The 14653-nt window shown below is 38.0% G+C and overlaps 1 protein-coding gene across 4 annotated transcripts in view; it reads left to right on the top strand.

Moving 5' to 3' along the window:
• The window catches only part of spag9b (sperm associated antigen 9b), a 94165-nt gene extending 79781 nt beyond the window's left edge, over positions 1 to 14384 (top strand). For all 4 annotated transcript variants that reach the window (XM_084434982.1, XM_084434981.1, XM_084434984.1 and 1 more), the window contains 10 exons: positions 1514 to 1700; positions 2167 to 2289; positions 4904 to 4984; positions 5072 to 5139; positions 7373 to 7521; positions 8705 to 8876; positions 9814 to 9927; positions 10516 to 10692; positions 12022 to 12144; positions 13183 to 14384. In XM_084434982.1, coding sequence (XP_084291108.1) covers positions 1514 to 1700; positions 2167 to 2289; positions 4904 to 4984; positions 5072 to 5139; positions 7373 to 7521; positions 8705 to 8876; positions 9814 to 9927; positions 10516 to 10692; positions 12022 to 12144; positions 13183 to 13298 — 1310 coding nt within the window. In that variant the 3' untranslated portion in view covers positions 13299 to 14384. The remainder of the gene's footprint in view (positions 1 to 1513; positions 1701 to 2166; positions 2290 to 4903; positions 4985 to 5071; positions 5140 to 7372; positions 7522 to 8704; positions 8877 to 9813; positions 9928 to 10515; positions 10693 to 12021; positions 12145 to 13182) is intronic.
• Positions 14385 to 14653: the final 269 nt, after the last annotated feature.

Below are 14653 nucleotides of genomic sequence, written 5' to 3'. Positions count from 1 at the left end.
ATTATTGGCAACAGGCAGCCTTAAACCATTAAAATTAAATACAATTTTTTAATTGCTTATCAATTTCCAATGTTTTCTTTTTTAGGGGTTTTCAAACTTTTTAATGGCAAGGAACCCTAAAAAAATCCCCTTGTGGGATCAATTCTTTATTAGGCTTTATAATATAATATAATATAAAAACTAATTGAAGTATTTAAAGTGATTTAATATATCAGTTTAAATGCTTCAATTTGTTTTACCCTTATATTATTATAAAATGAAAACAAACTGAAGCATTTAAATACATCTAATAGCTAAATATTTTCAAGAAAAGTGAATATGTGAACTCTTTTATAGTCATCTAAACATCTAAGTCTTTAAAACATGATGACGTTTTATTTATTTTTGTTTCGCTGATTTGACCCTATTTGGTCCACAAACATGACAGTGTTTTTTACCTCGACTGATTTGGCGTCATTCCCTGTAAACTGCATTCACCGGTTCTAGCTCTTTAGCGACACTAACTCTATAGTGGTTGACCAGAGCACTGCAATATTGCTCATTTAAACTACAATCAAATAGATTTACCCACACATTTCGTGTATGTCCTAAGCGCGAAATTTTATTCTTTCCGCAGCTTAGAGGGAACATTGCTTAGGGGGATAAAGAAGCTGGTAAGTGATATACTGTTAGCGAACATCCCAACGCCATTTAGACGAACTTGTAAAAATGTGCTGTGCACTTTCCTCTCAATAACAAAAAAACACAAATGAGAAAACAGCAGTTCAGAAAGCATCTGTTCATAGAGATGTGGATATGTTTGCAGCAGCTCTATGATTCAGACTCCAGTCTCGTCATGCTTATTCACACAGCACTTTATGCCGTAGATTGCTTTAAAGCATTCGCTTTACAGGATTAAACATGAAAAATAAGTGCCACCGTTAAAGCTTCAGTTCCTACTATAAAGTGTCTCTCCAGTGTGTTCATGTTTTTACTCGCGTCTGAACTGAAGAAATGAACCGGACAAGATTTACACCTCAAAGAAGGCGGAGCCTCAGAGCCACGCCCACCGGTTATGTCATCACCACACTGACCAATGGTAGTACAGAGGTGTTTCCAGTCAGAACACTGCAAAGTTCACTAAAGCAAGCTGTTTCAAACTCCCAAAACGAACGTTAGTTCGACATGACGTCACACCAGTTTGTTCATCTATTTCGCTTAAAGTAAATTGGGGCCTAAAAGAAATTGCAAAAGAAATCATAAATACACACTTTTTTGCTCAGCAGCCACTGTAGCTTGTGGTTTTCCAAAGCCACTCAGCATTTTCTCTGGCCACAATTTTAACTGATACCATGGGGAAAAACTGCCATATAGATATGTTTAATATTATCTCATGATTTGGCAGCAGGTATATTAGGTTACTGTCACTTTAAGACCTGACGCACGGATCCAATATACTGTTACACATGCGTTTTCTTTCTCAGCTGTTTACGTTCACTTATAATATAACTCACTGTGTTTATGCGTCTCTCAGCTGAAGAGGGTTTGGGTCAGCGCAGGCCGGACGCAGTGACGTCAGCAGAAGAAGCTCTGGAGGCCACAGAAAGCAGCACTAGCACGCCTGTAGACGAGAGCCAGACCGGCATCTACACCGAACACGTGTTCACCGACCCGCTGGGAGTGCAGAACAGCAGAGACACGCCGTCCAACTACACACAGAGGTCATAAAGAGCACTTCATGTCTCTGTCTCGATCAGTGTTGGGGGAAACTCATTACAAGTTTTATTTATAGAGCACAAGTTTAAAGGGGCGGTTGATTATGATTTGACTTTTCTAACTGAGGTTAGTGTGTAATGTTGCTGTTTGAGCATAAACAACATCTGCAAAGTTACAACACTCAAAGCTCAAAGCAAAGGGAGATATTTTCTTTTAAAGAAATCGCTTTTTAAGGACTACAACAAACGGCTGGTAGAGACTACACATTCCTCCCGGGTTAGTGACATCACCAACCCTAAAATGTACATAAACCCCGCCCCCCGGAACAATTTCTAGATTATCAAGACAGAATATGCTAATCAATGACTAGAAGATAGTTTTTGGGGGAATAGAGATGTCTGTGAGTGTAACGCTCTGATATAACTGAGGCGTATGGAGATATTCTGTGAGAGTAACGCTCTGGTTCTGTAGGGAGTGTGACCTGGTGAAGGATGGCGTCAGCTCAATGCCTGAGGAACAGGATCTCATGAGAGAAGAAGCCAGTAAGATGAGCAGCGTTCTGCCTACGATGTGGCTCGGCGCTCAGAACGGCTGGTGAGTCCGACAAACCCTCACTCGGTAGAGCTTCTCACACTCCAAGTAGTCAAGTTTATATATATAGCACATTTACAAACAGCCAAACAGTGTATACCAAAGTTTAGACTGTCTTTGGTTCACTGCAGTTTTAAGGAGGAAATACTCAGCAATGGTGTCGACTTATGAACTTACACATGCTTTGACTTAAAGCAGGAGTCACCAACCCGTCGATCGCGGTCGACAAGTCGATCTTGGAAGCATTTTAAGTCGATCGCGAAGAGTTTTCAAAATCAGAGAAAAACAAACAAACAAACAATATTTTTATTCATTTTTATTTATTCATTTAAAATGCACCATGTGTGAGCCTATTGTGTGTAGTAAATGGTGTCTAGCAGAGGGAAAGGGGTATATCTGTCCAATCAAATAGCCTATAGTTTACATATAATGTCTGTAAAACAACCGCTGACTTAAGCCTTGTTTATACTTTCGCCTGGCACCGCAGCGCGATCCTCCGCTGACTGCGCGCGCACCTCCCCAAACAGACGAGGCATTTAAACTTGACGCAACTGTTTTAGACTGAAAACCAGACCATACAACTGATTTAGACGCGCAAACTGGGTGCCGGTGTGATGAGATGTACTAATATCCGTCTGCTCGGGCAGATTCGGCTGAAAGTCGTGTATCTTCGGATGCGGAGGCGCGCGCGCTGTTACAATGACGTCATTTTTTGCCGCGCGCGCACCTCCGCAAATGTTGAATTATAGTTGACAGTTTGTATAGTTATTATACTATTTGTATAGTTAAATAAATATTTTGCTAGTGACTAACAGGCAACAAAGAATGTCAAAGTAGAACTACATTGTGGCCTTGTTTTTTCATAATTTAATGCAAGTGGTAGATCTTGGTTTACATTTGGACTTTGGATGTGATCTTAGGCTTGAAAAGGTTGGTGACCACTGACTTAAAGCATATTAAAAACACCACATAGACACATAAACAACATTAAAAGCTGGATTTACACCACAGGGGGACTTTTTTTTTTTTTTTACCTAGGCAAACAAAACAATGCAGATAAATACACAAAAAAACATGCAAAAAAAAAAAAAAAAAAATATATATATATATATATACAGTGCAATGCATAAGTGAATACACCCATGCTAAAGTTGACTAAAAAGAGGAATAAAAAATCATATTTTGGAAATTGAACTTAATGCCTTAATTTAAAAAATTTGGAAAAATCCAACCTTTAAGGACACCAATTTTCTTTGTGAATGAATAATGTATCGTAAATAAATAAATGATCTTCCTTAAAATACACGGTGCATAAGTGAGTACACCCCTATGTTAAATTCCCATAGAGGCAGGCAGATTTTTATTTTTAAGTTTTTTTTTTATTTTTTTTTTAGGATACTATGCATCCTGATAAAGTTCCCTTGGCCTTTGTAATTAAAATAGCCCCACATCATCACATAGCCTTCACCATACCTAGAGATTGGCATGGGGTACTTTCCATAAGATCATCTCTCAATGCAAATCAAACTAGCTTTTAGGCTAACTGAAATAAAACCATGCCAATCTCTAGGTATGGTGAATGCTATGTGATGATGTGGGGCTATTTTAATTACAAAGGCCAAGGGAACTTTATCAGGATGCATAGTATCCTAAAAAAAATACTTAAAAATAAAAATCTGCCTGCCTCTATGGGAATTTAACATAGGGGTGTACTCACTTATGCACCATGTATTTTAAGGAAGAACATTTATTTATTTACGATACATTATTCATTCACAAAGAAAATTGGTGTCCTTAAAGGTTGGATTTTTCCAATTTTTTTTAATTAAGGCATTAAGTTCAATTTCCAAAATATGATTTTTTATTCCTCTTTTTAGTCAACTTTAGCATGGGTGTGTTCACTTATGCATTGCACTGTATATATATATATATATATATATATATATATATATATATATATATATATATATATACACAACACACACACACATATACGTACGCATACACACACACACTGTACATCTCCACATCCAGAATATGTGTTAGTGCAAAGCAATGAAAGTATGTTACTGGTAAAATAACATTATATTGTTATTTTTTTAAATGCTCAATTTTTTTTTTTTTAAGTAAAATATTGCAATATTAGTGATGTCTTATTTTTTTGCTTTGTTTTTATTTAGTACTGCTACTAATAGTACTATTATTATTTTATTGCCATATTGATGTACAAGCTCAACTTTTTTGCCATATTGTACAGCCATAAAAACAAGAAAAGCAAATCACAATCGTGGTTTATATCAGAAAATTCCTGCAGTTGTTTAGCCCTATTAAGGGTCCCTAAAAATATTCAGATTAATGGTAGATAAATATAGTTTTTTTTCCCAATTACTCTTAATTCCTGCCTAAAATATTTAATCGGTTAGTTATGGCTCTTATGCAAATAAAACGTAGTCTCAAGCTCAGTTCAAAAAATCGTTCTGAATGATCCATCAGTGAATCGATCAGAATCAAAGGAGATTTTTAAATACCCTTATCCAGTAATAGCAATCAGCTGGGAAGGTCATGGAAGTGCATTGAGCGAGAACAGAGATGTATTGAGTGTTTTCTGCTGTTTCAGCGTGTACGTTCACTCATCTGTAGCGCAGTGGAGGAAGTGCCTTCACTCCATCAAGCTGAAGGATTCGGTCCTGGGGATTGTGTAAGGAAACCGTCATCATCTGGATTCATTTGCATGGTTATAAACTCTAGATGCATTATTATTTCTGTCTGGTTTCCCTCTGTGAAGTCACGTGAAAGGACGTGTTCTGGTGGCCTTGGCTGATGGCACGCTTGCAATCTTCCACAGAGGTGTTGGTAAGACTACTTTTTTTAATACAAAACTAATGCAGATTTGATTTAGTACAACATGATAACATTTGCTTTCACTCATAGTACATGTACAGTAGTGGCCAAAAGTGATGATGTCCGGAGGAGGTGACCCTAGAAGTTTGATCAAACATCAAAATATAAGGAAGAAAAAATCTAAAAATAAGAGAAGAACAAAATTATTTGTGTATTGTTGAGCACTTTGGTCAGATTTGTTTGCTGTTTTTAACTGTGCTATATAAATAAATACAAACTTGAACTTGAAAATTATTTGTCAGAAAATGCATCTTTTGGGATCTTACTGTGCAATAAAATGCATAGAAAAGCCGAAAACTCACAGGAAAAAACATACGCTTGACTACAACATAATCCGTTATTAATAGGGGTGCGGGGAAAAAAACGATTCATATATGAATCACGATTCAATCTTCTACCGATTCACATCGATTCACAAATTTCAAAAATCGATTTTCTAAAGTGTCTTTAACCTCGCAAGACTACTTAAAGTTACAGTTATTGATGTTAATCACAACAAGGACTCGCACAGATGAAGTGTCCTATTGTTTGTAATTTGCTTCTTTGTTCCTATTTTAATATAAAAAATGAAATAAAATTGTCTTGCTTTATTACAGAAGACTGTGTATAATGATTGCAGTCAGCTTAAAGGCCTTTTAGTTTATAATACTGCGTTGACTAAATGGGAAGACATTTACATTTACATTTACATTTATTCATTTAACTGACGCTTTTATCCAAAGCGACTTACAATTGCTATATATGTCAGAGGTCGCACGCCTCTGGAGCAACTAGGGGTTAAGTGTCTTGCTCAGGGACACATTGGTGTCTCACAGTGGATTCGAACCCGGGTCTCTCACACCAAAGGCATGTGTCTTATCCATTGCGCCACCCCAGGAAGAAAAATGTCATTTTAATTTTCACATTAAGGCGAGACACTACAGGTGAATAGGGTAAAATTGTAACTAGCAGATATCACCATGAAACTTTCCCAGTTGATTAAATTACAGAAAACTTGTAATACATTTTTTTCTCATCTTAATGTTGGCAATGTTTAAATATGCAAATTAGGCTATATCTAATTAAATATGCGCTCATTTGCATATATATATTAAAAAAACGAAATCTGAGTATTGGATAAAGCCAGGTTAAAAAAAATCCCTCTGTTAAAATGACAGAGGGATTTATGGATATCTACTTTTGTTATCCTGTAAATCAGAATATACTGTCAATAGCCTTAAAAAAATGATTTTCGGCATGTTTTTTGGAATAAAATGTTATATAAATCAGGCCAGGAATAATATATTTACAAATCCCTCTGTAAATGTCTTCATAATATAACTAGGCACAAGACTGGAGAGTTTGGTGTATAGAGGTGCTGCTGAAGTGGAGATGTCGGAGAGAAAAGTCATTTTGAGAAAACGGGCTTTAAAGATTTATCATCAGCCAGTGAGATTGCGCATTCAGCCCTTTTACTTTCACGATTGGTTGCTGATAAAAAGGAAATGACCATATTTGGATCCGACAGCATTGTACAGGAGAGAGAGAGCTTTCCAGCGGTGTGTGTGATGACAGGAGCAGACAGAGATCGTGGAGCAGTGTGTTGATTAAGAACGCCAGCTTGTGTTGAATTTATGAGAAATCTACAGACGCAAACAGACAAAGTGTAGTAAAATAAACACCTAAATGTGTATTTCTGACTTTTTTTCACCACAAGTCTGAAAGAAGACGTTATTGAAGACAAATATCCAAAAATCTCAGATTCTTTCAAAAGTTTTTGCCTGCCGTGTCTCGCCTTAATTCAGTAGGATTTCTTTTCTTCTTCTAGACCTGTTGAACTGTCTACCGCAGTCAAATAAGAAAAGTAACACAAAACATTAAACTACACACTCAGATCTATGCACATGTCGAATTGAAATTTGATTCAGAATCGAGAATCGATTTGACCTCAAGAATTTAGTTGCATCGAATTGTGAGGTACCAAAAGATTCCCACCCCTAGTTACTAATATTTATTGGTTCCCTCTTGTTTTTTGCACGTGTTTACAATTTCTGGCCAAAAATGATGTCGCACAATTTGACATGTTTCATTGCGTTATCATCACAAATACAGCAACTGATTCCATGCACAACTTCTAAATCTTTAATAATATTTAGAAATATTTAAAGAAATGCTCTTTTTTTAATGATGGACATTTGTGTCACAGATGGCCAGTGGGATCTGACCAACTATCACCTGTTGGATCTGGGCCGTCCGCATCACTCGATCCGCTGTATGACTGCAGTGCATGACAAGGTCTGGTGTGGATACAGGAACAAGATCTTTGTGGTTCAGCCTAAAGCCATGAAGATTGAGGTATGACTTCTCTATGGCATCTCTGGCACTGAACGCATCTCTGAGGATTCTCAAAGAAATTAATACTTGCATTCAGCAAGAATGCATGAAACTTATCAAGAATCAACTGTTTTCAACACTGATAATAATCATAAATGTTTCCTGAGCATCAAATCATCATATTAGAGTGATTTCTGAAGGATCATGTGACTCTGAAGGCTGGAGTAATGATGCTGAACATTCAGCTTTGATCACAGGAATAAATTACACTTTACTGTATATTCACATAGAAAACAGCTGATTTACATTATAATAATATTTACGTGTATTTTTGATTAAATAAATGCAGCTTCGGTGGGCAGAAGAGACTTTTTTTTAAAACATAAAAAAATCTTACCGACCCCAAACTTTTATTATTATTATTATTATTATTAAAGCATGTTTTTTGTTAAACACTATATTATTATGTTTCAAAATGAGAATGTTCTATGGCTTCATGGTTCTCATGTTTGTGGCTTACAATTCAAAACGCAAATTATAAAACGTTTCCAACTGGATGAGCTGCATGTGAAGCCTGGGTAAAATGTCAATTAGGTGTCGAATTCATATCTATTAATCCAGTTCAAGTCGGCATGAAAGGGAAGTTGCGCTGGTCTTTTCTTCCCTCTATTATGACGTATATCCGAGTGAAACGCTTCAGGAACAAGAACAAATGTGGGCGGGGCTTGATTGTGTCTGTGTGGAATTGATTGGATGGTTGTGGTTTGCTATTGGCTGATCTCATGTGAGTGACAGGTTATAGCCCCGCCCACATCATCAGAGAAGAGATGCTGCAAGAGGAACTTATTCTGAGTCAAGATTATTAACACAATAATGATGTGCTCACATAAATAATTTATAATAAACACTGCAAAAAAAACAAAATTGTCAGTTTTGATTTCATGGTGACTTTAATGGACTAGAGCGACTATAATGAACTATATTAATTGGAGGAAGAATTGTTTGTAATTTTTGGTGGTTTGGTGGCTTTTCTCTTACTACAGTGTTTGAGGGCGGGGCAAAGAAACGCTGTTCAGCCAATCAAGACCACAGACTGACATTATGCTAATTAGTTACACACACTGCTGTCATCCGAGTCCATGAAAACCCTTGCATGTGATTAAATCAGCGTAACGCAATGCCTTATTTCTTCCCTAACGAACAGAAGTCGTTCGACGCGCATCCCCGTAAGGAGAGTCAGGTGAGGCAGCTGGCCTGGGACGGGGACGGCATCTGGGTGTCTATACGCCTGGACTCGACCCTCAGACTGTTCCACGCACACACACACCAGCATCTGCAGGACGTCGACATCGAGCCCTACGTCAGCAAGATGCTGGGTGAGGCTCCATTATTAAACCATTGAAGAGAGCGTTCACACTAAAATGAAAATGATCTCATCTTTACTCAGACTCATGTCGTTCCAAACCCATAAGACTTCAGAACACGAATGAAGAGATTTTTAGCCCTTGTGTGACTTTATGGACATTTTTGTCTTTTTCAGTTTTGTTTTTTAATCATTTTGCCTGTTAATTCAATTCAGTTCAGTTCACATTTATTTGTATAGCGCTTTTCACAAGAGTCCATATGATTCCACATTATAATTTCGAGTGATCTGTTAATGCCAGCTGCTTAAGATTAGGCACAGGTGTGTATTTCTATTGGAATTTTTACTCTTTCACCCCCAATGTAGAACATTTATAGTAAAAAGTTAAACAGGCTCTTTGATGAATAGCAGCTATTGAGTAAAGTAGAGAAGGCCCTAAAAACAAGGTTGTAAGTTTTGTTTGTTCAAAACTGTAACATTCGTTTGTTCGTTGTGTCAAGTTGCAGTTTGTTTGAAATAACAAACCAGTTCACCCGAAGGAAAACTCGATGAAGTGCTATTATAAGACATCCTGTCATAGCTTTTTGGTACATAACGGCTACCGTAGATGCAACACGCATTTGAAAAAGTGAGGCGCTGGAGAGCATTATTTGTTTGAATGCAAAATACAATTTCACCGCTAGATGGGAGAAATTCCTACACAATGTCCCTTTAAAATGAGACCAAACTTAAGTCTGTGCTCCCAAGCTTCACAATTTTATTTTTGACAGACATTTTTGTCCACTGTGGACCGATGTGTAATTTTTCTTAATTGACGCACGAGGGTTAAATTGTTCACCTAAATCTCTGATGAAAAATGTCCAAATCATTGGTTTGGAACGACATGAGGGTGAGTAAATGATGAGAGAATTTTCACTTTTGGGAAATGACTGATGTTACATGTGTCACAGGCACCGGGAAACTGGGCTTCTCTTTCGTGAGGATCACGGCGCTGACGGTTTCATGCAATCGCCTGTGGGTCGGTACCGGGAACGGCGTCATCATCTCCATCCCTCTATCAGAGAGTGAGTGCGTCAGCTGATCGTGTCATCCACTGTAACGCACAGTCAAACCAGAGTTTATTCAGACATCTTCAACATTTCTCACATTATCACAGTTTATTCGCTATAGTTTAGAAAATGGTAATAAAATATGAGCAGAACTCAGTTGATATTTGACTGGTTTTGTCCGTCCTTCTGTTAGACTGTCTCACACATGAATTATGTTGAATATCTGTCAGCTGTTAAATTTAACTACACAATTAGATAATACCAGTTTAGCTCAACCAATCACCAAGCAATGCTTCATTTTGTTCAGTCTGTGTGTAAAAAGAGCATTAGCAATTAAAGAAAACACACTTCAGCAAAACATGATCAGGTCAAAGTGTCCCAATCATTTCTGGTCCCAAATTTGTATACATTTTACACTGTATGAAGAATCTTGATCTTACAGTCAAACCTGCACTGGTTTGACTGTAACAGTCTGCTAATACTCTAATGAGAGTTAGTTGTGTTATAGTTCATAGAATGTCTAAAGTGGACCATTGAAATAAAGTGTAACCTCAGGGGCCGAACGTTTGACATTTTAACAAGTGTTTTTCATTCCTACAACAGGAAGTAAAGAGACATCAGCGTCGTCGAATCGTCCAGGCGGCGCGATCCGAGTCTACGGAGACGAGAGCAGTGATAAAGTCACGGCGGGCACGTTTGTGCCCTTCTGCTCGATGGCACACGCACAACTGTGTTTCCACGGGCACAGAGACGCCGTCAAGTTCTTCACCGCAGTCCCAGGTACAGGAATTCACCAAGCAACAGCCAAAGGTGGTCAATTTAACGGTAACAAGGTTCATTAGTTAAAGGTGCAGTGTGTAAGTTTTAGCAGCATCTAGTGGTGAGGTTGTGAATCGCACCCAACTGAAGTTACGGTGGCCGACAGGAAGTGATGTCGTCGTCTGAGACAGCAGAGAGTAGCCGGTTAAAGCAATAATCTCATAGTGTTATTATGCATTAAATAGTCTCTGTAAAAGCGTCTAAATGCCACTTCAGATGCAGCTTCTGTGCCGAAGGTGGATTTTGCTGATACTGATTTCATCTGATCGGTAACGGCACTATAGTGTAATTAACGGATTACATCTTACAATATGACATTAAAAAAGATGAAGCATACATTTAATTATGGCTTGATTTCTCAATTTTAATCGATTCTCATTTTTACGAACCGATATCGATTCTTAAATCACAAGAATTGATTAGTCATCCTGTTTTCAGTTGATGAATGAATGTAACATTGTAGCGCTCATCCCATCCAATAAATCGCAATAATCTTTGTGCTTTGTTACTATTTATATGAAACAAAGTCTCAGATTTCAAATTACGTCCATGTTCTTACGAAATTCAAAAGCATAATTACCGTTTTGTCGCTGTGGCGTGAGATCGCTCTGGCTCAGCTCTAGAGCAGCACATGATCTTCTCTTCCACCTTAATAACACCAGTTACAGCGTGATATAAACATGAATGAGCTTCTGAAAGTGTGTTAAAAGGTAGAGTACAACTTATCGAAGTCCGTATCATGTGACATGGAGTCGCCCAATCAGTGATTCAACCGTGGAAAGACGTCAGTAAAACAGCTTGTAAACAATGTCATGTAACGTCACATTTACCTCAGAAAAACCATATCCAGTGGCCATAAACTCATTAGTCAGATAGACAAATTAACTCTAGAGAGGAGCATTTTGCTAAATATATGCACCATATTACATAATCATTATAATTTTTAATGTTCTTCAATATTTAATGCATGTTTGAATAAATCTGGCAGGTTTTTATGACAGCCACCATTTACATGTTTATATTTCATATAACTTTATTATTATAAAAATAATTAAAAGTGTAGATTAATAAAATAATTAAAAATTAAAGTTTGAATCGAATCGAATTGTGAAATTTGTGTCAATACCCAGCCCTACATTTAATAAAGTTAGAAAAAAAATTGAGACAGAAATGAAAGAAAACAAAGTAGTTTTACTATATCAAAATCAATAATCATGACTCCTAGAATCGAGTCACGTGACTCCAGTCGATGGCCGCCCCTGGTAAAGTGATGTTTTGGCTGTTTTGCAGGTCAGGTGGTTTCGTCGACCGGCTCGGGTGTCGAGGCGAACGCTGACGAGTCTCCCACGCCGGATCTGATCAGATCTGTGCTGGTCATGAGCGGAGGAGAGGGATACATCGACTTCAGGATGGGTGAGGCGCATTACTGATGATCACACAAGAGTCACCGTTACATTTCCATTCACAAGCCTGTGATTTTGATTCAGATCTGATTCGGATATAGACAGGGTTAGAAATGAACATTTTCACTCACCGGTCAATTTGGCTTCTTAAAGGGACGGTTCGGCGTAAAATCAACCTAGGGATCTTTGCACCATGACCTCGAGCCAAACTCCCCCCAGAAGCCTTTTTTCCCCTTGGTTGAACATTATTAAAGTTAGAGCTTATTTAGAGACATCAGCCGGATGGTTTAGTGCAGGCGCTAATGGATCCTATGATGTATCTGGTAAATTACTGCACTAATAATGCCCAGAATGGCACTAAACTTCTACAGTAGCACAGATAGGTTCTGTACTCATAAAACAAGGCATTGGGAAGTTTGTAAGTACATCAGGAGTTTATTTAAATAACTCTTGCCTGACGGCTAATGCTACCGCTAACCCGGGCGTCGACGTCACTTCAGTGGTTTGGGAAAAGCACGTAAAAGTGATGCATAAGGATGTAGTGTAACGACGAATTATTATTTTTTCCAAAGTGTTGACAACTTAGTGTTAACTTTATGATCGCATTCTGCAGGACTTTTACGTGCTTTTCCCAAAACCACTGAAGTGACGTCGACGCCCGGGTTAGCGATAGCATTAGCCGTCAGGCAAGAGTTATTGAAATAAACTCCCGATGTACTTACAAACTTCCCAATGCCTCGTTTATGAGTACAGAACCTATTTATACTACTGTAGAAGTTTGGTACCATTCTGGGCATTATTAGTGGGGTAATTTACCAGATACAGCCTTGGATCCATTAGCGCCTGCACTAAGACATCCGGCTGATGTTCAAGACATCCTTGCTCGCCCTCAAAAAGTGACAATTTTAACATGCTATAAAAAAATATCTGTGGGGTATTTTGAGCTAAAACTTCACACACACACTCTGGGGACATCAGAGACTTATTTTCAACCCCAGCCCTACTGATGATACTCACTTTTCCTCTCTCCGTGTCTTTCGAATCGTAGGGGATGAAGGAGACACAGAAAATCTGGATGAACCCACACTGAAACTACAGCCCTTTCTGGCCAAAGCTGAGCGCAGTCACCTGATCGTGTGGCAGGTCATGGCCAATGAGGAGTGACGTCACCTTGATCATGTGACCGGGTCATGGCCAATGAGGAGTGAACCTTTCTCACTCAGTTCTGCTTTATTTAAGATGTTTCAAGCATTGGCTTATAGTATTTCTCTCATGCAAATCATGATAATCAGCGATTCTGTGTGTTTTCTGGGGCGAAAGCACAACAGACCACAATGCACTGCATCTTGAGGTTTCGTGTTGGGTGTAAACGGTTTTGTTTGTGGGAAGAAAAGGCTTCACAGATTGAAAGCACTACGAGCGCTAAAGCAATATCCTCATATGAATGTCACCAAAGGACACAGAAAAGTTGATTTTTAGAGCCCGTTAATGGACAAATAAGCATTTTCTCACCGCGATCATGTCAGAAACTTTACGTTGTGCTCGTCTTTTTTAACACTAGAGCAGTTTTTGCAGGAAAGCGATGTGTAGATAAACGAGCAGAGACAAAGGCATATTTTTATGAGACTTTTGTACGCGTCTTTTAGGCTGTAATCTGCTGACGCTGCGCCGCCGTTCTGCTGGGTTTGCAGTCGCTCGTCCTCGCGAGATAGCCATCGCAGTATTTATTTCTACGAACGAGCATTTGCAGTTCAGAATGTAACTCTGTACATTGAATATAAATATATAAAAATACAAATATGTATATGAAACGTAGACTTGGCTTGATTTTATTCTTTTTTTTTTACACATGATTGATGATGTAAATCAGGCGGATTGATCGAGTGTGGATGGATCAATCTTTACCGGCTACAGAAATGTTCCTTCAATGATCTATGCACTATTTTTTTAAGGACCGCAGGGGTGTGTGTGTGTGTGTGTGTGTGTTTGTGCAACAGGTAGAGTGAACCGTCCCATGATGACATCAGCGTTACCCAGTGTCCCTTTAATACGTCCATCCTTCTCATCTTAGCCTTAATCTATTAAACTGACATTTTTGGGGAACTTGCTGTGTTTTACTGTTATTATTATTATGTGTAATTTACAGGATGATTTATAGATGCACATAAAATGTAGATCAAGATTGTCCTTTACTGAGAAGAAACCATAAAGCAATTCATAAATAAAGGAAAGCAAACATCAAGTAAATCATTACATTAAATTGTTTGTTCATTGCATCTAATGGCCCATAATTCACTGCACAACATGCAAACAAATATTTTACTTTTTCTTTTTTTTTTTGACACTTAATGTCTGGATTTCATTGCATTAGAAAAGAAAAATAAGTCTAGCGGTCTTGACTCCATTTTAAAGAGCCATTTGTGCTAGAAAGTTTCTTTTGTAAAGGTTCGTTCGTAGAATTAATGTTTGTAATTCCGGTTCCGGACACAAAGCCAGTCTAGTTTTGGATGATTCGGCTG

Source organism: Rutilus rutilus, assembly GCF_951802725.1.
Source record: "Rutilus rutilus genome assembly, chromosome: 16".
NCBI classification, from domain to species: domain Eukaryota; kingdom Metazoa; phylum Chordata; class Actinopteri; order Cypriniformes; family Leuciscidae; genus Rutilus; species Rutilus rutilus.
This window is presented reverse-complemented; position numbering and strand designations above follow the sequence as displayed.